The 26,643-nt window shown below is 43.8% G+C and overlaps 1 protein-coding gene across 3 annotated transcripts in view; it reads left to right on the top strand.

Moving 5' to 3' along the window:
* Nucleotides 1-1,772: 1,772 nt before the first annotated feature.
* abca2 (ATP-binding cassette, sub-family A (ABC1), member 2) overlaps nt 1,773-26,643 on the top strand; it is a 592,651-nt gene continuing 567,780 nt past the window's right edge. For all 3 annotated transcript variants that reach the window (XM_070862856.1, XM_070862855.1, XM_070862857.1), the window contains exon 1: nt 1,773-2,068. In XM_070862856.1, coding sequence (XP_070718957.1) covers nt 2,003-2,068 — 66 coding nt within the window. In that variant the 5' untranslated portion in view covers nt 1,773-2,002. The remainder of the gene's footprint in view (nt 2,069-26,643) is intronic.

Here is a 26,643-nt window from a genome sequence, read left to right as displayed (position 1 = left end):
TAATGTGCTTGGGGACTTCCTGAGTTCTTGAAAGGTGCTACCCTGTATATAAATACAAATCCTTTCCTTCCTTGCTTCTTTTTTGCTAGCAAAGGAATCATCTTCATTTATTGTGAAAAAGGCATTTGTAGTGTGTTAATTGTCTCGACATGCAAGAATATTTTGTCAGCTAGCTAGATGAATTGAAATTTTCAGCTATTTCAGCTGGGAGCTAAGGTTTCTAGAGCACAGGAAATTTGAACATGCCTATTTCACTGGCTGCAAATGCAGGCAAGTGGGGCATTGGTGATGATTTCTGGTTGCCTTTGGTTTATTTGGGGTAGATGAGTCAGGAAAGGCTCAATGCCCAAACGTTCGGATAGTGGCTTGCTCTCTGCGTTTGTACTTAATTCACTGGATTCAAATTTCCCATTCTCCCAGGAGACACCCCATCAGTCACCACAAACTTTGATCCAGCCACTCAGATTGGACTGCATTACAGCTCCTAGTGTTAATGACTGGATCTCTCCCACTTGTACCAATGCTAACGTTCACAGTGGCCACTTTCACAAGGTATTAAGAGCATTCCTGGCATTGCTGGAACTGTACCCCAACAAGGTGCTCAAGCTCTCTAGAAATAAATAGAAAATCTTCCAGCATTTCTTGTGTTCAGGAGTGGAGACACTTGTGGGTTAGTTGCAATGTTGATTGCAATTCTATTTTGACTATATATACATAATTTGTGTAAATATATAATATCCACAGGTATACATATATTCACTGTTGTTATGTAGGAAATGCAGCAGCCAATTTGCGCACAGCAAGCTCCCACAAACAGCAATGTAATGTGATAATGACCACATCTGTTTTTGTTATGTTGACTGAGGGATAAATATTGGCCAGGACACTGGGGATAACTCCTCTGCTCTTCTTCAAAATAGTGCTTTAGGATCTTTTACATCCATATGAGAGAGCAGACGCAACCTCATTTTAACAGCACCTCTGACAGTGCGGCACCCCCTCACTACTGCACTGGAGTGTCAGCCTAGAGTGCACCCTGGATTGGGACCTGAACCCACAACCTTCTGACTCAGAGACGAGAGTGCTACCCACTGAGCCATGGCTGACATATATATCAACAGACACACTCACTCACACACACACATATATAAACACATAAACAAACACACACATATATAATATATATATACACATAAACACAAATACCATATATATGAGCATACATACACACATAAACATAAACACACACACATATATAAACACATAAACAAACACACACATATATAATATATATATACACATAAACACAAATATATATATATATGAGCATTCATACACACATAAACACAAACACACATATGTATAAACACACACACACACAAATATAAACACACACACACATATATATATAAACACATAAACAAACACACATATATATAATATATATAAACACAAATATAAACATACATATACACATAAACACAAACACACATGTATAAACACAAACACACACACATACATATATATATACACATGCATACACATATATATACACATGCATACACATATATATACACATGCATACACATATATATATAAACACATATTATATACATACACAGAATATGATCTATTCCCCCTAAAATATATAAAATGCATTGAGTTTTTGTTTAATTCAGCAGAGATTGGGAGAGATCCAGATCGTGTGGCTCTGCGCGAACGTCGGTGTGACGAGGAGGAGCGGGGAGGCGGGAGCGCGCGAGGAGGAGCGGGGACGCGCACCGGCAGCTCTCCAGCTGACGCCGGGTTCCAGCTACGCTGCGCCGAGAGCCGCGAGCCCGCTTTGTGTTTGGCCCCCGGCGATGGCGGTGGCGATAATGACGAGCGGGCTGGGGGAGCCGCCGCTGTCTGTCAGAGGACGCCGAGTGTAAGATAGGGGAGCCCGCCGGTAGCCTTGTTCGCTCTCCCTCTCTCTCTGCCTGTCCGTCTCCAGTCCGCAGCCATGGGCTTCTTGCACCAGCTGCATCTGCTCCTGTGGAAGAACATCACGCTGAAGCGCCGGAGTCCGGTGAGTGAGCGAGCCAGTGAGCGACCCGCCAGATACACAGAGTGGGGAAGGAAGGAGGCACATTCATTCCGCCGGCTGCACCCTGCACCCGCTCACACACCAGCTTTCCTGGTTGTTGTTATGTTGGTGGTGTCAGGTTCCGGGAGGAGGGGGTGTTTTGTTATGACAGGATGTGCAGTCTCTTAAGGGATCGATGGTTTGATTGAAATCTTGATGCAGGAGTTCCTTATTATGTGCCTTGGACCCGAAGTTCTCCGGCTGTCTATTGGGCCTGGAAAAGGCAAATATATTCAGTTTACCGTTAGTTACATTGTGGTAGAGCCGAGACTAACACACAATTGCGTGTGTTTTTTTTTACTACGCACATTGTTCAGCATTATTGTATGTGTTTGGTTGATGCAAAGCTTGGGAATACTGAGAGTGCGCTTGCAAATCGTCCTCAACTTAAAAAAAAAAATGAACGGATTTTCAATGGTCAGATTTGGCTACGATGCTTGTTTGAGCACGTCTGCCTATCATCTACTGATGGACTAGTAACTGGACCTATACTAGTGTTACAGGGTCACAGGTGCTTTGAATGATTCTGCAGTCTTGCCCGAGACTTTGGTATTAACTCATTCTCAGGTTTACAATGTTTCATCAGACAAGTGCTGAACCCGTATACCAGTGGATATTGTGTTAAATCTGTATTGGGCCAACGTGTGTGTGTATATGTCTATCCTTAGCATCACCAAATTGCATCTCTACAGAGAATGAAATCTAGTTTGGCAATAAAGGAAGTCTCTAAGTATTTTTCAGGATGTGGAGATAGTAAAAGCTGTTGATCAGTGGGCCTGACTCAGGATAGTGTATGTCGAACATTTCAGTATTTTATCTTTGGAAATAGGGAAGGGGAGAAGGGAGATTGTGGCTTAATTAATTCTGGATACCGATTCCAGAATAAATCACACCAAAATAGGCATATTAAGCATAGGGGCAGTAGCACAGCCAGCACGCACCAACCTCCCAGCCAATAATACTGGACAGGACCAACAAAATATCTGCGCATACTGCATTGGAACATAAGTTATTTGTCCTGTGTTATACACTATTTATTTGCATGTCTCCTGTTCACTTTTTCTGAACGGGCTTATCGGTCTATACACTGCAGGTTAGTAGTGGATTCACAGCTAGGATCAATGCACATTATGGTAATTAAGTTCATTTTAAATTGTACTCTCATTTGCAGTTGTTTTGTGATTTATACCACTTTATCGTTAGAACCTTATTTCAGCTGTGGCTCAGTTGGACGAACCCTCACCTCTTGGGCAGAAGGTTGTGGGTTCAAGCCTCACTCGAGAGACTTGAGCACGTAATTCAGGCTGACACTGCACTGCAGTGCTGAGGGAGTGCTGCACTGTTGGATGTTCCGTCTTTCAGAAGAGATGTTGCCCCTGTGTCCTGGCCAACGTTAATTCCTCAACCAACTTCACAAAAAATAGATTACCTGATCATTTATCTCATTGCTGTTTGTGGGAGCTTGTTGTGCACAAGTTGGCTCCCACATTTCCTACATTATGACAATAACCCCACTTCAAAAAGTACATTATTGGCTGTCAAGCACTTTAGGACGTCCTGAGGTTGTGAAAGGCGCTATATGAATACACATTCTTTCTTTTCTTTAGCACCAACACACTTGGTCTCCTTGAATGTTACAATACTCTGTAGAATTAAATGGAAGGGGAAGACTGAAAAACTGTGTTGCACCTAATTCCTGCAAGTTCTATTTCATTCTCTTATGGAAAGGCTATTGGAGTGATATCGGCCCAGTTGCCTGTAATTGGCGTTGTTTTATTCTGCCCAACATTTCAGATTGAGGATATCTCTGCTCATTTGGGGGACAGTGCAAATACTAAATTGCATCTGAGGCCAATGCACCTAGTGGAACAGAGTTTGTGGTTTAAGAAATCCAACCATAAAAATTAAGAGATTCTCTGTGTCATTTTTCCGTTGGTTTAATGTTACAAGTTGCTTTCATGTAACAATGAGAAACTCTGAAGCCATTGCGAGTTTAATTCCAGCCCTCCTCCAACACCTATAGCAGTTAAAGCCCATCAATGCACGATATATAGTAGTGTCCACGGTGGCCCAGTGGGTAGCACTCTTGCCTCTGGGTTCAAGTCTCACTCCAGGGACTCGAGTACAACATCTAGGCTGACACTCCAGTGCAGTACTGAGGGTGTGCTGCACTGTCGGAGGTCCATCCTTCGGATGGGATGTTAAACTGGGGCCCTGTCTACCCGCGGATATAAAAGATCCCATGGCAGTTGTATGAATACTTTCAATCACAGCCAAAGAGAAGTGGATAGGTCATATATCCATGTGGGTAGTTAGCTGCACAAAACTTTGGTGAATTAGCATTACAGAAAGAAAATCCCCAACAGTAAGTAAAAAAGACTTGCATTTATATAGTGCCTTTCACGACCTCAAGACGTTACAGCCAATTAAGTATTTTTTGAAGTGTAGTCACTGTAACGATTTAGGAAATGGGGCAGCCAATTTGCGCACAGCAAGCTCCCATAAACAGTAATGTGATAATGACCAGATAATTTCTTTTAGGTGTTGGCTGAGGCATAAGTATTGGCCAGGACACCGGGGAGAATGCCCCTGCTCTTCTTTGAAATAGATAGAAATACAGTGGATCCACAACCAACCTCACTCCAATTATGGTTCAATCTGATTATCTAGCAGACTTCTCATGGGCCAAAGCCATGAGACAGCAAGGCTGCATAATGTCCCTTTTTTGTTGGCAGCATTTCATCTGCTCGGTGAATAAAACTGCTCAGTCTTTCAGTTGTTACCTGTATTCTGCTTCTCTTCATCCCTGTGCCTGTGGTATTGCGAAACTGTACATGCACGGCCAACATTTGGGACCCCTTATTTATCAGCCACTTTCCAACATCCCGTATTGCGAGGGATGATGGAGGTTTGGTCTGTGGGTCACTGCGGTCCAAAGGGAACAATTAGATCCAGCGATGATCACGATAGTGTCAACTGATTGTGTTTTCTTTTGAAATTGTGGTCATCAGTTCAGCCAACAACCCAGAAAAGCTGTACACACATTATTATCAGCCCGTTTGTATAAATACTTCTTTTGGTGCTCTAGTTCTAAATACAGCATAACAACATTAGAAATAGGAGCAGGAATAGGCCCTACAGCCCCTTGAGCCTGTCCTGCCATTCAATAAGATCATGGCTGATGTTCTGCCTCAGCCCCACTTTCTCATCCTATCTCCATATCTTTTGATTCCCTTAGTGTTCAGAAATTTATTGATCTCAGCCTTGAATATACTCAACGACTGGGCATCCACAGCCCTCTGAGGTACAGAATTCCAAAGATTCACAACCTTCTGAGTGAAGAAATTTCTCCTCTTCTCAGTCCTAAATGGCCGACCCCTTATCTTGAGACTATGGCCCTTAGTTGGAGACTCTCCAGCCAAGAGAAACAGCCTCACAGCATCTACCCTATCAAGCCCTCTAAGAATTTTATATGTTTCAATGAGATCCTCTCTCATTCTTCGAAACTACAGAGAATATAAGCTCACTCTACTCAAATTCTCCTCATAGGACAACTCTCTCATCTCAGGAATCAATCTAGTGAACCTTTGTTGCACTCCCTCAAAGACAAGTATATCCTTCCTTGGGTAAGGAGACCAAAACTGTACACAATATTCCAGGTGTGGTCTCACCAAAGCCCGATATAATTGCAGCAAGACTTGCTCTTATACGCCAACACCCTTGCAATAAAGGCTAACATAATTTGCTTTCCTAATTGTTTGCTGTACCTGTATGTTAACTTTCTGTGATTCGTGTACAAGGACATCAAAATACCTCTGAATATCAACAATGTGTCTCACCTTTTTATTAAAAAAAATGCTTTTTATTTTCCCTACCAAAGTAGATAATTTTACATTTCTCCACATTATACTCCACCTGCCGTCGTCTTGCCCACTCACTGAATCTGTCTGTGCGCCTTTGTAATCTCTTTGCGTCCTTCTCACAGCTTACTTTGCTACCTAGCTTTGTATCATCAGCAAACTTCGATACATTGCATTCGGTCCCTTCATCTAAATCATTGATATAGATTACAATAAGCGTAACCTGTGAGCTGTGTGTATAAAGCAGAATAAAGAAGCATATCTGTTGTAATGTTTCACTAAAAAATTTATTGTTTTCTCAGAAATCTTTTTGGAATTGTATTAATGCGGTCTTCAATTGAGAATTGCGTCCAAGAAGAAATGCAATGGCTTTGCATTTCGCACTTAATAATTTACTTATTTCATTCTGAAAGCCCTCCAAACAGTCTTGTTACCTGACTCAACGATTGTAATCGGACTGATTTTTTATATATGTATGTATATATATAATATATATGTGATGACGTGGAAGAATCAACATTGTTTTTATTGTTTCGGTGATCCTGATATAGGGGCTAATACAAAAATAATCCCAACTCATCCAAAACGCTACTGCCAGTATCTTGTGCTACGCTAAGTTCTGCTTGCCTAGCAACACCTGTCCTTGGCAACCTCTGTTGGCTCCTTTCCATCACCCCCCCCCCCCATCCCACACTATTTATTTTCGAACATAACATAAGAAATAGGAACAGGAGTAGGCCTTAAGCCTGTTCCGCCTTTCAATATCATGGCTGATCTGATCATGGACTCAGCTCCACTTCCTCGCTCGTTCCCCATAACCCCTTATCCCCTTATCACTTAAGAAACTGTCTATTTCTGTCTTAAATTTATTCGATGTCCCAGCTTCCACAGCTCTCTGAAGCAGCGAATTCCATAGATTTACAACCCTCAGAAGAAATTTCTCCTCATCTCTGTTTTAAATGGATGGCCCCTTATTCTAAGATCATGCCCTCTAGTTCTAGTCTCCCCCATCAGTGGAAACATCCTCTCTGCATCCAACTTGACAAGCCCCCTCATAATCTTGTACGTTTCGATAAGATCACCTCTCATTCTTCTGAATTCCAATGAGTAGAGGCCCAACCTACTCAGCCTTTCCTCATAAGTCAACCCCCTCATCCCTGGAATCAACCTAGTGAACCTTCTCTGAACTGCCTCTAAAGTCAGTATATCCTTTCGTCAATATGGAAACCAAAATTGCATGCAGTATTCCAGGTGTGGCCTCACCAATACCTTGTATAGCTGCGGCAAGACTTCCCTGCTTTTATACTCCATCCCCATTGCAATAAAGGCCAAGATACCATTGGCCTTCCTGATCATTTGCTGTACCTGCATACTATCATTTTGTGTTTCATGCACAAGTACCCCCAGGTCCCGCTGTACTGCAGCACTTTGCAATCTTTCTCCATTTAAACAATAACTTGCTCTTTGATTTTTTTCTGCCAAAGTGCATGACCTCACACTTTCCAACATTGTACTCCATCTGCCAAATCTTTGCCCACTCACTTAGCCTATCTGTCATTTTGCAGATTTTTTGTGTCCTTCTCATACAAAGATGGGAGGAAAAGCAATGTATCATCAGAAAACTTGGCTACGTTACACTCAGTCCCTCTTCCAAGTCGTTAATATAGATTGTAAATAGTTGGGGTCCCAGCACTGATCCCTACGGCACCAGTGGTTACTGGTTGCCAACCCGAGAATGAACCATTTATCCTGACTCTCTGTTTTCTGTTAGTTAGCCAATCCTCTATCCATGCTAATATATTACCCCCAACCCTGTAAACTTTTATCTTGTGCAGTAACCTTTTATGTGGCACCTTGTCAAAGGTCCTTCACAGTTCCAATTTCTTCTGCAGTCTTTCCTCCTTTTATCTCTGCAACCTCCTTCAGCCATGTGTCCCAGCTTGCATACTTCACCCTGCTGCCTACACTCGAGTCCAGTCTTTCACCTTCCTCTCCACCCCCCCACCCCACCCGTGCTCCACTATTGGCGACAGAGTTTTCTACCACAACAGAATTTCCGTGTTAAAAGCACTATATAAAGAAAGAGCTTGCATTTATATAGCATCGTCCATGGCCTCGGGACGTCCCAAAGTGCTTTACAGCCAATGTAATACTTTTGAAGTGTAGTCACTGTTATAATGTAGGAAACACGGCAGCCAATTTGTGGCCAGTAAACTTCCACGAACAGCAATGAGATAAATGACCAGATAATATCTCTCAGTGATATTGGTTCAGGGCTGAATATTGGCCCCAGGACACTGGGAAGACCTTCCCTGCTCTTCTTCGAATAATGCCATGGGATTATTTCCATCCACCTGAGCGAGCAAATGGGCTTTGGTTTAATGTCACATCTGAAAGACGGCACCTTCGACAATGCAGCACTCGCTCAGTACTGTACTGGAGTGTCAACCTACATTTTATGCTCAAGCCTCCCAAATGTGCGACTTGAACCCTCAGCTTTGTGTATAAGTGCAAGTTGTTGGTGAAAAGAATGCTCCATCCTGTAAAACTCGGTCATTACACAGCAAACAAATTTTCACTTTACTTACATGCGACTTGAATCTGGCAACATATTTTGTACCGTTGTCTTTATTTCCCAGTTAGGCAGGAATTCTTTCTCAACTTTTCAAATTATATTTCAATAAACAGAATGCAATAGGAACACATGAAATGGAAAGATATAGTTTACAGTCTTGTACTTTTATTGTGATAAGTATCTTTAATACTAGCCAGAGCAAAACCTCTTGCACATTCGTCCTTTATCAAGCTGCAGTTGATGGGTAGCATGTACAAGGCACCACGTTGAGGAGGTTGTGGGTGATGTGCCGAGATCAACACGTTGGATTTTATTGCTCTGGCTATTTCACAAACCTGATCGAGGTGTTATTACGGATAATTCTGCAGCTCCACCAGTGGGATTCCCAGTTGCTCCAATTTACACTCTGGTGCTGCAATGTGTCTTTCTTTTCATACTTAAAACAACCTGAAAAATCCTGCAAAAACAGGCCCATTAGCATCTGAAAATAGCAAAGGTGTTTGACTCAGGTGGAGACCCTGCAAAATCCATGATAACCAGTCTTCTCCTTTCAGATGTTGATGGAGCTGTTGTCTATTTGTAGCACTTCCTGTTTTTCTCCTGTACCGATAATGTGGAAATGTTTATTTTTTGCAATTTATTCAAGGGTCCTTGATCCCGCAAAATGTACGCTGCAGGAACCAAACCCATTTTATGTGAATAGAGCTCCATCTTATCGAATCATGTAGCACAGAAGGAGGCCACTTGGCCCACCGTGCCTGTGCCGTCTCTTTGAAAGAGCTGTCAGTTAGTCCCATAGCCCTGCAGCTTTTTCCTTTACAAGTATTTATCCAGTTCCCTTTTGAAAGTTATTAATGAATCTGCTTCCACCACCCTTTCAGGCGGTGCTTTCTAGATTGTAATAATTCACCTCATAAGGAATTTTCATCCTTATCCTCCTGGATATTTTGCCAATTATCTTAAACCTGTGTCCTCCGGTTACCGATCTTCCCGGAAAACTGTTAATTATGGAATTATCAAACATGCTCATAATGCCACGATAGTTTAGTGAGTTTATAGTGGGTAACTCAGCATGCTGAGCAGGAAGGCCTCTTCAGATTCAATCCCCAGACTCTGCTGTGGTGGCTATGTGGACATAATCTCTGTGTCCCTGATTTCTGGAGGGGAAAATCAACCAGCGTTCCTGCTCCTGTTGGCTGCACAGCAGCCCTGGTTGGCAAGAGTGTGCGATCAAATGGTCTGTTGAGGCTGATGGATAAAGAGTGGATTGGTGGCAAGATAATAGAGGGTGTCCAAAACCGGGGTGACCATATCCCATTAAGAGGTCAATGTCTTCAGGAAGAAAAGGGACCAGAGGGGAGAGAGTGAGGGGTAAGGGAGGAAGGGCACGAGTGACGACGTGTTCAAGTAGAATCATTTTGAACATTTTCATTTTGTAAGAGGTTGCGGTGGGAGCTACTTGGCAGGAAATATTGACATAGAATTTACAGCACAGAGCAGGCCATTCCAACTGGTCTATATCCTACGAGTGCCTGCCACTCCTTTTCCCAAAGATTAATAATGGTTGAGTCACATGGGTGCTTACCCTTGTGCGATATACTTGTAATAAAGTTTACTTGCTAATTTTGTATCGATGTTCAGTAGTTTCACAATGAGTTGCTGCTCCAGAATTCGCCCCGTTCGCAGTGCTGCACATGCAGCTGCTGCAGAGTTGCAGTTGTGTGACATTAAATTCCTGCATTGCATGCCTCCAGTTGACGGTCAGTGTCTGTGCCGCCTCAGGTACAGAGAGCTCCCTCTGCTTATATTACAGTGCTGCCTCCAGAATCTGGGTTGCACCCGGCAGCAGTGCTGCAACGCAAGAGCGGCACGGTTAGACAAGATCGTTTAGCGACTTAAGTGAAGACCGAAAGTTTGCTCAACGCCGCACTTGTTCCAATACACCTCACAGGAATTAGATCTGGGTAGCAATTGGCTCAAAGGTAGGAAGCAGAGAATAATGGTTGATGGGTGTTTTTGTGACTGGAAGGCTGTTTCCAGTGCGGTTCCGCAGGGCACCGTATTAGGTCCCTTGTTTTTTGTGGTATACATCGCGTCTCAACGCAAAGAGCATGAAGAGGCCAAGCGCATACAGCAGAAGGAGCGCGCGGCGCAGCAGAAGGAGCGCGCGGCAAACCAGCCCCACCGACCCCTTCCCTCGACGAATGTCTGTCCCACCTGTACCAGGGTCTGTGGCTCTCGTATCAGACTGTTCAGCCATTAAAGAACTCACTTTTGGAGTGGAAGCAAGTCTTCCTTGATTCCGAGGGACTGCCTATGATGATGAGACTTGAATATAGTGGGTATGATTAAGAAGTTTGCAGATGATACTAAAATTGGCTGTGTGGTTGATGATGAAGAAGAAAGCTGCGGACTGCAGGAAGATATCAATCAACTGGTCAGGTGGGCAGAACAGTGGCAAATATAATTTAATCCAGAGAAGTGTGAAGTAATGCATTTGGGGAGGGCTAACAAGGAAAGGGAATACACATTAAATGGTAGGACATTGAGAAGTATAGAGAAACAAAGGGACCTTGGAGTGCATGTCCACAGATCCCTGACGGTAGCAAGCCAGGTAGATAAGGTGGTTAAGAAGGTAGACGAAATGCTTGCCTTTATTAGCTGAGGCATAGAATACAAGAGCAGAGGGGTTATGCTTGAACTATATAAAACACTAGTTAGAGTGCAGCGTGCAGCTCTAGTCACTGCATTACAGGAAGGATGTGATTGCACTGGAAAGGGCACTGAGGAGATTTACGAGGATGTTGCCGGGAGTGGAGAATCTTAGCTATGAGGACAAATTGGATAGGCTGGGTTTGTTTTCCTTGGAACAGAGGGGGCTGAGGGGAGACCACATTGAGGTGTATAAAATTGAGGGGCCTAGATATAATGGATAGAAAGGGCCTATTTCCCTTAGCAGAGGGGTCCACAACCAGGGTGCATACATTTAAAGTCATTGGTAGAAGGTTTAGAGGGGATTTGAGGGGAAATATCTTCACCCAGAGGGTGGTGGGAGTTTGGAACTCACTGCCTGAAAGGGTGTTAGAGGCAGAAACCATCACCACATTTAAAAAGTACTAGGATGTGCACTTGAAGTGCCATAACCTACAGGGCTACAGACCTAGAGCTGGAAAGTGGGATTAGGCTGGATAGCCTTTTGTTGGCCGGCATGGACACGATGTGTAAAATTCTGTGATTCTAGTAACCATTGAATGCATCATGCTGTGCGCGCATTTGTAAGAAATTCTGGGTTGCCCCTCCTTGCTTGAATGCTTTGCTCACAGAGCATTCAGTCTTGCCAATGTCTAGATTAACTTGGTATTCTGGGCAAAAATGAAGGATTGACGTTTGTTTAACGTACATGCAATCATGCTTCATTAGGTCTGATGGGCTTGTCTGTTTGAACGTTATTCATAGTTCTTAAGGGGGGATTGTCCACTCTCCAGTATTCTCTGTTCTTTTCTGGAAGGTGTTGGATTGTGCTGGGGCACAGAACAATTCCACGGCTGGGGCACAGAACAACTCCAGCACCTTACCTGGATGACCTTTCCTTTTGTACAAGACGATCCAGTAACATCAGAAGGCGGCTATTCCATTACAATGGGCACCACACCTGACTCTGTCCTTGTCCGATTTTGGCCCTCACACACAGCAGAGAGCGAGGCCTGGCTGATTTGATTGAAGGCATCGTATAACAAGAATATCAGTGCGAAGAAATTTGATTATGTTGTGGCGATTATGCTGTGGAAATCTTGGCTCTCTATTGAATGCTAGATATCTAACAGGGATCTAGGATGTGGCTTTTAGTGAAATTGTGCAGTGCCTGATTTAATATTCTTCCTGATGCTGTTACTATATGCTGCTGCGTTGATTCCATAATGATGTTTTGATGGCATTCTAAGCACGAGTTTAAGTGAAATGTTTTTTTTTAAACTATGATTGACTAGCGGTAGTGGCCTTTTGATCTCCTTCATTTAAGCCAATCTTAAATGTGACAAAGGTGTGACACATTACTTCAAACTGTGTCTGTTTTGGAATGCTGTGTCGGATGGTTTGAGGTTTCTGATGAACCATTTTGCTTATTTTCTTCCTCTTTTACACTGCTGATTGTTTTGTTTTAAGCAGCGAGTGTTGAGCCGATAGAGCTGGAAGAGCCGTCATTCACCCAGCAGAGTTGCCACTGCTGGCAGACCTGACTTGGGCAGCAGCTATGTAAGGTAAAGGAGGCAGCTAATCAGGCAGCAGTGCGGCACAGAGAACCACCTCGGGGCCGACTATTGCCTGGCCACTGATGACCGCGGAGCCCGTCCATCGACACACGTGTGGGCCTTCAGTGGCGCTCGCGCTCTCTCTCTCTGCCAACACCTGAGCTGAGTGTTGAACTCAGCTGTCAAAGGCAGCAGTGTGGTTTTGCATTAAAAGAATGAAAGAACTTGCATTTATTTAGCGCCTTTCACTACCTCAGGATGTTCTGGATAATCTATTTTAGTGATGTTTCCCTATATTACAACAATGACTACACTTCAAATGTACATCATTGGCTGTAAAGCACTCGGGGACATCCTGAGATTATGAAACATGCTATATAAATTCAAGTTCTTTCTTCAAACCACGTCATTGACCTCACCTTTAAAGATTCTTGTCGTTTGTGCCTTCAGCTGCCTGGGCCCTAAGCTCTGGAACTCCCTCCCTCTCTACCTCTCTTTCCTCCTTTTAAGACACTCCTTAAAACCAACCTCCTCAACCAAGCTTTTGGTCATCTGCTGTAATTTCTTCTTCTGTGGCTCAGTGTCAAATTTATCTGTTTTGTCTTTATATGAACAATGTAAATATTGGGAGCAGTACACAGACGTTTTCCACAATCTTAGCTACAGAAATGACAAATAGTAGAGTGCCCTAAGGTGACGAGATGCTCTTCGAACTGCAATGATTCTCTTATACAATGTAAAGGCGACACTAGGGCCAAATAATGTAGTGAGGCTGAATTATCACCACAAAAGATGGCGATTTGTCGTGGGAGATTCAATGATTGTCCCTCTAACATTGTTAATTCAGTTCACTCTTGCACTCAGGCACTTGCTGTCCAAAACCAATGTTGTCAGCATTTACAGAAATGTTTCAAAGCTCAGTACAATGAAACAAAAATGATATTATGGTGAACAGTGATTCATTTTAACTTAATCTTTTCATATTGAGAGAGCAGATGGACAAAAGCCTGTGTCCGGGTCTAGTCTCGTAAAGTTAACTTAATGTCGTGAAACCTCCTAATTGTATGCACAGTAACTTTTTTACAGAAAAACCACCATCTGTCATCTCCTGCGCATAGCTCCTGAACAAATGAAACAAAATACCTGAAATAAAAACAGAAAATACTGGAAACACTTCGCATCTGTGAAGAGAAGAATGTAGGGTTAATGGCTCAGGTTTCCGTCAGAACTGGCGTTTTGTTGTTTTTGTTAGGTAAAATACTTTCGTTTGTCATGCAACGCACTTTCTACATTGCTGCTCCTAGGGTCTGAGGATCAGAGGAAGGTGTGCTGAGGATGATCACCGATGGGTCAATTGAATCATCTCTTGAGTTTCCAGATTTTTAAAATCTGAGCGTTTGGTTCAGAAACCCTTTACCTTCAGATTTAACATTTCTGGTTTCACGTTCAGGGTTTTGCTTTCCTGTTGCAACCCTTGCAATCAGAATCCAGAGGTTGCATTTACCCATGCAAGCCTGCATGTGATCATCCAATCCAATCTTACCCGGAAGCCTCCAGATTCATCTTGAGTTTCCTGAGGCCGGACTCATTTTTGTGACTCAACCGAAGTGTCAGAAATCCGTGGCCTGTTGTAATTTACATTTATAACACCAATTTGTGTAAGGTGCATTAAATGTACCAGCAAGCTGTATTAGGTCGTAGGAACAGGAGTAGGCCATTCAGCCCCTCAATCCTGCTCTGCCAAACAATTAGATCATGGCTGTTCTGCACCTACTCCACTTACCCGCCTTGGCTCCATATCCCTTATTACCCATACCCAATAAAAATCTGTTGATCTTGCTCTTGAAAGCTTCAATTGTCCCAGCATCTACAGCCTTTTGGAGAGAGAGTTCCATAGTTCCACTATACTTCCTGATTTCACAGCTGAGTTGCCGAGCTCTACTTTTAAGATTATGTCCACTCATTCGTGATTACCCCATCAGAGGAAATAGTTTCTCCATATCTACCCTATCGAATCCTTTTAACATTTTAAATGCCTCGATCAGATCACCCCTCAATTTTCTATACTCCAAGGAACACAAGCCAAGTAAATACAACCTGTCCTTATAATTTAACCCTCTCAGCCCCGGTGTCATACTGGTGAATCTGCGCTGCACCCCTTTCAAGGCCAATATATTCTTCCTGAGGCGCGGTGCCAAAACTGAATGTGGTTACTCCAGATGGGGTCTGACCAAGGCTCTCTGCAACTGAAAGAAAATGGGTTGGTCTCCAGAATTTTCTACACAACCTCCGTGTCGGAGAGGCAGTGAGTAGAGTTGAGGCGCTAATCTGTAAGGAGGATAAGAGAGTTAACAAAGGCTTGGATCACCACATCTGACATCACAGTCTGCGTTTATTTCAAAGTAGCTTGATTCAACTGATCTGATTGAGCAATAATCTTCCAACATGCCATGTTATTTCCATTGCTGAATTCAAATGATTGTATAGTTCATTTTCAGCACAAAAAGCAGCTTTGAATTGTTGTGGAGTAGACTGTAAGTGAATCTGATGTGAAAATAATTGAGTTACCCAAGAAGCTATCAAAATTTCCCAGTTTTCTGGGCGATGGTAATGGCATCAGTATTTGACTCGCTGCCAAGGAATAGGTGCAACTTATTGAAGTGTTTAAATAAACTAACCTACAGGTGAATATAATAAAGAAGTAAACCTTTTTTTTGGACCCTCTTTTCCACGCCCCCCCCCTCCCCCCACTCCCATCTTTGCTGATGCTTTGATATAATTATATGGGCACCAACAAGCCTCTGGTACTTCAACCAAGTGGCCATTTTTCATGTCAGCCTTGGCTCAGTTGGTAGCACACTCTCCTCCAAGTCAAAAGGTTGTGAGGCAGTGAGTAGAGTTGAGGCACTATTCTGTAAGGAAACCAAGGCGCTAATCCATAAGGAAGGTAAGAGAGTTAACGAAGGCTTGAAGTCAGAAGGTTGTGGGTTCAAGTTCCATACCAGAGACTTGAGCACATAATTTACGTTGACACTTCAGTACAGTACTGAGGGTGTGATTAACTGCCGGAGGTGCCCTTTTTCTCTAGTGTCCTGGCCAATATTTATCCCACAACAACACACAAAATCAAATGACCTGGTCATTTTATTTAATTGCTGTTTGTGAGAGCTTGCTTTGTGCAAATTGGTTGCCGCATTTCCTACATTACAGCAGTGACGACAGTTCAAAAGTACCTCACTGTGAAGCACTTTGGGACGTCCTGAGGTCATGAATGACCCTATATATAGGCAAGGTCTTTCTTTCTCTTGATTGTGAATATTAACACCCCTACCTCCATGACCTCGCCCCTCCCTACCTCTGTAATCTCCTCCAGTCCCATAACCCTCTGAGATATCCGCGCTCCTCTAATTCTGGCCTCTTGAGCATTCCCGATTTTCATCGCTCAACGATTGGTGGCGTGCCTTCAGCTGCCAAGGCCCTAATCTCTGGAATTCCCTCTTTAAAAGAAAAAGAAAGACTTGCATTTATATAGCGCCTTTCACGACCATCTGACGTCTCAAAGCGCTTTACAGCCAATGAAGTACTTTTGGAGTGTCCTCACTGTTGTAATGTGGGAAAGCTCTCCAGCTCTCTACCTCTTTCTCCTTTTAAGATGCTCCTTAAAATCTACCTCTTTGACCAAGCTTTTAGCCATCTGCCCATATATCTCCTTATGTGGCTCGCTGTCAAATTTTGTTTTATAACGTTCCTGTGAAGCACCTTGGGATGTTTTACTACATTAAAGGCGCTGTATAAATTCTTGATCAGCCAAATCAGCGCACACCAGTGCCATCAAGGGAGCTCCAATGTATGTTTTGCTGGTAATTTTATACTTGAGCTGCGCATTAGTATGTTCTTTCTCTAGAAATGAGCGATTTGGACAGGAGGAGCAAAGTGAGAACTGCGCAGTTATACTGCAGAGGTGCACTTTAAGAGTTTCAATCACGTGTGGCTTTGTCCGACTGTAGGCACTCTGAAACTGCAATATGTGGATGTTTTGCTGGTCCAAATGTATTTTCATAGCCCTTCCTCTTGCCCTCCTTTTTTTTTAAAAAAAACCTATCCAAATAGCCTACCTAACTGCTGGATTATTGGGTCCATTTGCCGCTTGCTGCATGCATCCTGATTATAAAGTCAGTAAGCCACTAATTACAGTTTCAGGAATGTGCTGTGCTCCAGCAGATTTTTGTTGACGGCATTCTCTCTGAATAAACTCCATATTTTGGTGCAGAAATTCTACTGCAACCCTCGGAGTCCCAGCACAGAAGATCTATTATGCACTAGAATACAAAAAAAAATGCCTCCAGGGTATTCTTCCACAGAAAGATAAGGTGTCATTAATTTTTAATACATACTCTTCTACGGGGTTAATATCCAATCCACACCCCCTACTCTGAATGACTATCTGTATCACTGAACCCACAAGCACACTGAGCACATTATACACTGGAAAATCTCTGCCCAGCTCTTGTAGAGTAAAATACATCACAGTTCTGGCAAGTGGAGCAGGCAACCACAGTGTCTTTCTCCCTCCAACTCTACTCTGCACGAGACTCCCAAAGCAAGCGCTCTACGCAGAACTCCTTCACGGCAAACCAGCCAAAGGTGTGCAGAGGAAACGTTACAAGGACACCGTCAAAGGCTCCCTGATAAAGTGCAACATCCCCACTGACACCTGGGAGTCCCTGGCCAAAGACTGCCCTAAGTGGAGGAAGTGCATCTGGGAGGGCGCTGAGCATCTCGAGTCTCATCGCCGAGAGCATGCAGAAATCCAACGCAGGCAGTGGAAAGAGTGCGGCAAATCAGTCCCACACACCCTTTCCCTCAACGACTATCTGTCCCACCTGACAGGGACTGTGGCTCTTGTATTGGACTGTTCAGCCACCAAAGGACTCATTTTTAGAGTGGAAGCAAATCTTCCTCGATTCCGAGGGACTGCCTATGATAATGATGATGCTTTATGTTTGGCTTTCTCTCTGCATTTATTTTCCTGCTACCTGTTGCACCTCATCATAGGCAGTCCCTAGAACGAGGATGACTTGCTGTCACATGAGTTCACAGATGTTTCAATGAAGGACCCGATGTTCCAGTCCTGAACTCCAATTGCCTGTCTCACTAACTATCCACTCATGCAAGGGATAGGAGCGCTTTTTGTCATTCCATAATACTGTTTTTTTTTAACGTAACCGTTTGTGGTGAGTGAGAAGTTAATTTAATGTTTTTTTCATATAAAGGATCAACCTTCCTCACTGGGTGGTGAAAAGCTTCCATCTTTCAGTTGACATTTAATTCTTGTGGTGACCTTTTTATGAGATGCCTCAAAGTCAAACAAAATGAAGCAGCACTGTCAATCAAGCAGATCTTTGACTTGAGCTCCTTGCCCTACAGCACTCTTCGCCACTCAGCTGAACAGCGATGCAACTTCCAGCGAAGCATCTTCAAAGATAAAAGGTCGCTCATCAAGTCCCTGTCCAATCCTCGTACTTATTCAGCCTTTCTGCTTTTACCTGCGGTCTTTGTGGGAAAGGTGAAGATACCCACATGGGTAGAATTTGAAAGATTGTTTCGGTAAACTGGCAGAGGCATGGATGGGAGCTGCCAATCGGCTTCTGAAGTATTTCCTTTGTTTCTTTGTACTTGCCCCCCCCCCCCCTCCCCTCACTTCAATTTTTCTTAATGGCTTCTGTGTACCTTATCAGTTTCTCCCTTTTACAGGTCCTTGGTTGCATACAAACCGACGTCTGTAATGCTCAGCAAGACTGTAACTGCTCTGTGAGTAAGAGTGATTGGTTTCTCTCTAGCTGAAGAGAATGGTGAACTTTGCCTTCACTCAACTGAAACTAAGCACTTGTGGAAAGCGTCTTCTGATTAGAATGCTGTGAATTTGGTGACGAGACAGATCAATGTATGGGACTGAATTGTGCCTCTTGCTGAATTATATCCCTCGGACCAATGTCCACTTCAAACTGACATGTATGTAACGATGTCTGAGAAGGGAGCTAATTACTTATGTTTTGCATGTGCAATATCCTTTATAGGCAGAATATTAACTGAAAAAGTCCGCCCTGATGTTTCTGTGTGATTCCTGCCATGTTTGATGAGGTAAAAACACAAGTTGGTTTTGATAAACACTAAGAAAATGTTCCTCTCAAATTACCACAGTCCAATTCAAAGTTGCTTTCTGCTCAAAAAAAATCTGAATGCTCTAGTAATTCGTATCACGCAATTTAAACACAATAGCACAAGAGCTATTTTTGCACGATTTCAATTCAAATTAAGCAAATTCAGATGAAGTGGATGAAGCTACAGGGTTATGGGGAGAGAGCAGGCCAGTGGAATTAGTTTTGGATTGCTCCAGCAAAGTGCCGACTAAGACACATTGGTCTGAATTGCCTTGTTCTGTGCTGTAAAATTGTTTTGGTTCTGTTGAATTAGGAGGTGTAGATGGTACCTCTCGATCCAAACGAATTGATTGATTGATTCAATGGTGGAAGTGGCTTGGTTGGAGAAGCAGTATAATGACATGGGTCATGCAACTGGAGAGGGGAATGAAATGGTCACTCAGATAGGTGGGAGGTTGTACTGCATTGATGGAATAATACTTAATGTACAGTTTTCAAAAAGTTTGCATCGACGAGTGACTAGGGAATGTTGGAAAAGAATCCAAAGTCTCTTCAGGATGGGGCTCAGTCAGATCCCTGATTTGTTGTCCCATGACAAGATGGTAACCAGAACTTGGACATCACACATTTCCTGGCCCTGTGCTCAGACAATGGGAGCAAAGCATGTTTGTTTTGAATTAATACATTTTTTTGAAGTTGCTGATGTCATGTATCTCACACTACTGTACATAACTGTATCTTACCATGCTATACATGACTGTAACTAGAGATGACCTGTAACCACAAGCTTACCTTACCACCAGGGGTGCACTTGCAGGAGACACTGGATACCGGTCCCAGACAGGTATATAAGGGCAGGTCTCAGGCAAGTGAGGCATTCGAGAGCAGTGTAATAAAGGTGCAGGTCCTGAGTGACCTTGACTTCAACATGTGCCTCGTGTGAGTCTGTACTGCAGGGACAGGACTTTACAGCTGATGGTTTGCTTTTGTGTTTCTCATCGTGCGGTAAAATGTAAACAACACCAGGATTGTTGGTGACCTGATTCTAGGTGTTTGGTGAGAATTAATTCCTCTCTCTCACTCTGTCTCTACCCTGCATTTTTTTTTTTCCTTTTCAAGTATATATCCAATTCCCTTCAGAAAGTTACTATTGAATAACTCTTTCTCGCTCACTCTGTATCCCTTACTTTTTCGCTCTCGCTTTGGTCGCCCTCGCGCTCTCTCACTCGTCTCTTTGTTGTTGTTTCTCTTTCTGAGCGGGTGGCCAAATGTTCTGTCCGAAGAATTCTGTTGTCTGTAGCTGGTCATCGAGTGCGCTTGATGTTAAACTTCCAACTTCATTTTTCCCGTGTCCTGCCTCTGGAGAAGGGGCTTGCCTCTGCTTCATGCAACAGCGGTCCGCTCATTTGCCAGCGTTCCTGTTTTTAAGAAAATAATCCCGCACTGAGTCGCTGAACATGTAACTTTATACATCACCCTTTTCTGTTCAACGGACCTGTTTACGTAAATTACTGCAGACTTATACATGGGGAGTATTCAACATACTTACAGGTCAGAAGTTCCTAAAATACTCTGTGAACCATCTCCGACTATGTCTGATCTTTTTGTTCTCTATATTAAAAGGTAGAACATTAAAAGCATCTACAAAATCTGCTTTCATCATCTAAGTGGTGCAGGGCTGTAAGTCCAGTGCATCTGAGTTGATTAAAACATGAAGCGGCAGCATTGCTGCAGGGGAGGATGCACAAGTGCTGCTCTACAAGTGCCATGCATTATGTAATAGCCATCATAGGTTGGACATTATTAAAGAAGGCTAGTCAAATGAAAGTAAAAATGGCAGAATACTTCTGTCCTATTAAAACATAAGCAGCAAATTGAAAGGTAAGAATCCGATCTAGTGAGCTGAATCTTGGTAACAGTTTTCCAAGAAATGTGCTTGCTGTATCTGGAGGGGTAGGATGGAGTTGGATTGAGGGGGAACTTAAAAGTGGAACTCGTAGCTTGGTCATTTATCCAGTTACAGAATTAATTAACAATTATTGAAATATCACTTCAATATAATAAGTAGTTTATTCAGTTATAATTGGCTGTCCAACTGTGTTCTAACGTAAATGTAATTATGACTTTTATGCTTTTTTTAATTGAGAGACTTGGGCGAACAGGCAAGGCTCATAGAGCAAGATGCCTCTGAAGTTGAAAAGGGTTGGAGAAGGTGAGGTAAATCAAGCAGCATTAACTAGGTTACATCAAGCTTGTATTCTCTTCAAAGCCTGAAGGTTGCTTTGGGGAGGAATTGCATTTTAGGTTGCGTGGAATAATCTCCCTCTCTGATTTCATCGCAATTCCCCGAGGTGGAACCGGTGCCCGACAATCTGGATGTTGTACCTTTTCCATAAACTACTCGCCCAGTTGCATGACCCATAAGATTGCCAATCACCTTATTTTCAGTAATCTGTGCACTGACTTAATTAAAGTCTTGCAATACAGCACAATTCTCTTAGAAAATGGCAGCCTATCTAACACCGGCCACAGTTTGTACAGGCAAAAGGAATTTAAATATTTATTTACAATTTGATGGAAATATGAAGCATAACATAATTTGTCCAAATACTAATACAATACAGAAATATAGAACAAAGCCTGTAATGGGATAATTACTTTTAAAAATGCGTTGAGATTGTCAGAATTGGCCTGTCTTTTACCTCTTGACCCCTTTTGATATTGGTGCGAATTGGAATTGGCTTATGATTGGATAATGCCAGGTTTACGTGACAAAGTCCCTCTTCACAGACAAATCTGAGAAGTTAGAATTGAACTGAAAAAAGTTCTTCATCTAATTTGTTGCCTGCCAAACTTGACAAGATTTAAATTCATGGAAACAAAAGAGTTCATTCAACAATTTAGATTAGATAGATTTCTTTCAGAAAATAGTAAAAAAAATAATATTATGGGATACAGTATATGAGTAATTTGAGACATGATATATTGTAAGTGTAACATGCTTCAGAGGAGCAGTTGACTGTGGAGCTGTGCTTCACAAAGCTCTTGACCCCTGGGGTTTTCTTTGCCACATGTCTGGTCTACTTAAGACTAATTGATAGAGATTGATTAGCCTATAACTCCATTATCATTGTATCAGGATGGCAGAAGCAAACGAGATGGACCTTGGTGTATTTTCGACCAGCAATTCCTAAGTTACTATGCAATTTGAATATATTTCGATGCAATAGTCAGCTTTACAGATATTTCATGATTCAAACAGAGAAAGAGGTTTGTACATGTGACAGTCAAAACACCATCTGGAAGAATGTTTGTTTGCATCTGTAAGTCTGTGGTTAACGTATAAATGTCAACATATGCATATTCGCGAGTTCAAAAGGGAGTTAGATGTGGCCCTTGCAGCTAAAGGGATCAGGGGTTTGGAGAGAAGGCTGGGGTGGGGTACTGAGGTTGAATGATCAGCCATGATCATTATTGAATGGTGGTGCAGGCTCGAAGGGCCAAATGACCTGCTCCTGCACCTATTTTCTATGTTTCTATGTTTCACCTCATAGTGAAACAGTAAGTACAGTTATCTCCAAATGCAGCCTTTATCAATTTTACACAGGAAAGGGCACCTTGCTTTTACCTCTTTGGGGGGGGGGGGGGGGCGGAAATTAGGTATGGTCTGAACTAGCATGGGCAAGTCTAGGCACTGTTGACAAAAGGAGCTGTTGAGTTCCACAGATTTGAGGACTTGGGAAAGAATGAATAGGAATAGGAGACTGCTGGAATGATTCTTGATTTCAGCACAGTGAGGTGTTCAGCAAGAGGAAGATCCTGTAAGATAGTGAAGAGCATGTAGAATGGGATTGTTGGAGCTCAGGAGGATAGTTGAAAGAAATACTTGGATTTATATAGCGCCTTTCACAACCACTGCTCGTCTCAAGGTGCTTTACAGCCAAATAAGTACTTGGAGTGTAGTCACTGTTGTAATATGGGAAATGTGACAGCCAATTTGCGCACAGCAAGCTCCCACAAACAGATAATTGTTTTTTGTTACGTTGATTGAGGGATAACTAACCATAACTGGCCAGGACACCGGGGATAACTCCCCTGCTCTTCTTCGAAATAGTGCCGTGGGATCTTTTACGTCCATCTATGAGAGCAGACTGGGCTTCGGTTTAACGGGCCCAAATTTCCACACGCGCCTAGAACGGCGCAGTCCCGACTTGAACGCCCGTTTTTCGCGCCACAAAGTGCGCCTAAAAAAAATCCTCCGTATTCTCCACCTCCCTGCAGGTCCTCTGGCACTCGGCGCAGCGCAGCAGGAGTTGTAGAGGGTGGAGCCAGGTCCCTGCGCTGAAAACAGTGCCGGGAGCTTTGCACATGCGCGCTACAGTGGGCACGCAAGTGCAGTAGCTCCAGGCGCCGAACTGTGTGGGAGGGGCCCGAAGCACGCAGCCCCTAGCCCTGGCTGAATGGCCTCACTGGGGCTGCGTGAATAAGGCTCCTCCCACGGCCAGATCCTGCTTCCCACCCCCCCCCCCCAACCAGACCCGACACCCGCTCCCCGCCCCCCCCCTGCCTCCGGACCAGACCCGACACCCGCTCCCCCCCCCGCCCCCGACTGGACCCGACCCGACCCGACCCGAGCTCCTGTTCCCGCTCCCCGCCTCCCCGACCCGACCCGCGCTCCTGTTCCCGCCTCCCCGACTGGACCCGACCCGACCCGCGCTCCTGTTCCCGCTCCGCCCCGCCCCCCCCTCCCCCGACTGGACCCGACCCAACCCGCGCTCCTGTTCCCGCTCCGCCCCACCACCCCCGCCGACTGGACCCGACCCGACCCGCGCTCCTGTACCCGCTCCCCGCCCCCCAGACTGGACCCGACCCGACCCGCGCTCCCGCCCCCCGACCCGACCCCCCCCCCCCCCCGACCCGACTCCCGCTCCCGGACTGGATCCGACCTGACCTCCCTCTCTCCCTCCCTCTCCTCCCTCTCCCTCTCTCTCTCTCTCTCTCTCTCTCTCTCTCTCTCTCTCTCTCTTTCTCTCTCTCTCTCTCTCTCTCTCTCCCTCCCTCTCTCCCTCTCTCCCACCCGAACCGAACCTCCCCGACCCAACCCAACGCCACCTACCTGTAAATCTGGTGCTGGGGATGGGCCCTGCCCGAAGTCTCGGGCCGGCCCATTCAGCCTTCGGTCCCGAAAGGCCTGCCTGAAGCACTTTCACACAGGTAGGAAGATGGTTTATTTAATCTTTTCTTTGCTTATAAATGTTTATTCAGGTTGGATTTATTTGTATAATATTTGTATAAGTATAAATAAGGATTTATTATAGAATTTAATGACTTCCCTCCCCCCCCCACCCCAACTCTTTATGGATGCCTAATTTGTAACCTGCGCCTGATTTTTTAATGTGTAGAACAGGTTTTTTCAGTTCTACAAAAATCTTCACTTGCTCCATTCTACTTTAGTTTGAAGTACGCTTTCACTGTGGAAACTTTCAAATCAGGCGTCAGTGGCTGGACACGCCCCCTTTTGAAGAAAAAATTCTGTTCCAAAGTGGAACTGTTCTACCTGACTAGACCTGCAGAAAACAAAATGTGGAGAATTGCGATTTCTAAGATAGTCCGTTTTCCACCAGTTGCTCCTAAAAAATCAGGCGCAAATCATGTGGAAACTTGGGCCCAACGTCTCATCGGAAAGACGGCACCTCCAACAATGCAGCACTCCCTCAGCACTGCACTGGAGTGTCAGCCTAGATTTTTGTGCTCAAGTCCCTGGAATGGGACTTGAACGCACAACCTTCTGACTTGAGGCGTGTGCACTACCCATTGAGCCACATCTGTGACAGCTGAGTTGAGGACCAATTGCTAAAATAGAAAGTGACAGAAAAGATTTAATTAAATATGGATTCAGGCTTACTTGCATCACGATTTCTATAAATGGTAGTTAAAACTGGTGAATTTGCACATCTTAGTACCGCAGACCGTTTCATCATCCAGTCAGCATCCCAATCTAATCAATACCAACAGAAAATAAAAAAACTCCTGTATTAGGCAAAAGTAATTGTGCTTCTCAAATCTGTCAGCTCCAAGTTAAATTTTGAAGTAGATTCAGCATCTGCGGATCTTTAACAGCTAGGCAATTAAGGATCTGTGTTGGGAACAGGGATTGTATGTCATGGATAAAAACAGGAAATGCTGGAACTGCACAGTATCTGTGGAGAGAGAAACGGAGTTAACTTTTCAGGTCGATGACCTTTCGTTTCTGGCGAACCATCGACCTGAAACGTTAACTCCGTTTCTCTCTCCACAGATGCTGCCTGACCTGCTGAGTGTTTCCAGGATTTTCTGTTTTTATTTCAGATTTCCAGCATTCGCAGTGTTCTGTTTTTCTTGTATTGTTTCCTCGTGATGTAAATTGAGGAATGCATCCTACCCTGAAGTTTGACCATTTTTCACTTCCGATGGCTGTCTTCTGTTCTGGGACATGGCTTCCAACCACTCGACTTGCATTGTAGTCCCTGCATTTTAAATTGGTAAACTGACCTGCAGTCTGTGTGGTTACAGTCCGATTCGACACAAAACCTGGAGTGTTCCCAACTCCACCGGATTACAATCCAATTGAAACCTCCCATGGCAGTTGATTACTTGCTCCGTCTGCCGGTTCTTCCTGGGACACGTGCTTATTGCTATAGCTTTTGCGACACAGAGGCAGTTTGTGACATTCTGCGGAAGGTGCTCAGACATGGTGAGATCATCAGCCAGCTCTGCAGTGCTGCAAGCAACTGCAGCTGCAAGTGTGGCCGGATGAAGCAACACCTGTTGTGCTAAGTTTAATTTGACTATCTTCAACCACTGTAGCAGTGGACCTGACCTTCAGTCTAAAAAGACAGCTGAATAACATTTACATTATTCTTTATTGATAACCCTTTAGACCTCCGTGTGTGGAGATTGAATAATTCAAAGCTACCTACATTTTAAAAGGCAAGATACTTTTTGGTACTGCAGGCAACAGGAACATAGGAATAGGAATAGGCCATTCACTTCCTCGAGCCGACTCCGCCATTCAACTTTATCTCCACAAGCAAGGAATTTATGCTAAATCTTTATAAATCACTGGTTTGACCTTGGCTAGGGTATAGTGTTCAATTCTGGGCACCACACTTCAGAAAGGATTTCACGACCTTAGCGAGGGTGCAGAGGAGATTTACTAGAATGGTACCAGCGATGAGGGATTTCAGATGTGTGGAGAGACTAGAGAAGCTGTGATTGTTTTCCTTGGAGCAGAGAAGGTTCAGGGGAGATTTAATAGAGGTGTTCAAAATCATGAAGGGTTTTGATCGAGTAAATAAGGAGAAACTGTTTCCATTAGCAGAAGGGTCGGTAACCAGAAGACACAGATTTAAGGTAATTGGCAAAGAATCAGAGGTGAGATGAGGAGAATTTTTTTACGCAGCGAATTATGATTTGGAATTCACTGCCTGAAAGGATGGTGGAACTAGTTCCTATACTAACTTTCAAAAGACAAATGGATAAATACTTGAAGGGGAGAAGTTTTCAGGGCTATGTGGAAAGATCAGGGGAGTGCGACTAATTTAATTGCTCTTTCAAAGAGCCAGAACAGGCATGGTGGGCCGAATAGCCATCTTTTGTGCTGTATGATTCTATAATTTGAATAGTGAAGTCTTGC

Source organism: Pristiophorus japonicus, chromosome 20 (assembly GCF_044704955.1).
Source record: "Pristiophorus japonicus isolate sPriJap1 chromosome 20, sPriJap1.hap1, whole genome shotgun sequence".
Classification (NCBI taxonomy): domain Eukaryota; kingdom Metazoa; phylum Chordata; class Chondrichthyes; family Pristiophoridae; genus Pristiophorus; species Pristiophorus japonicus.
This window is presented reverse-complemented; position numbering and strand designations above follow the sequence as displayed.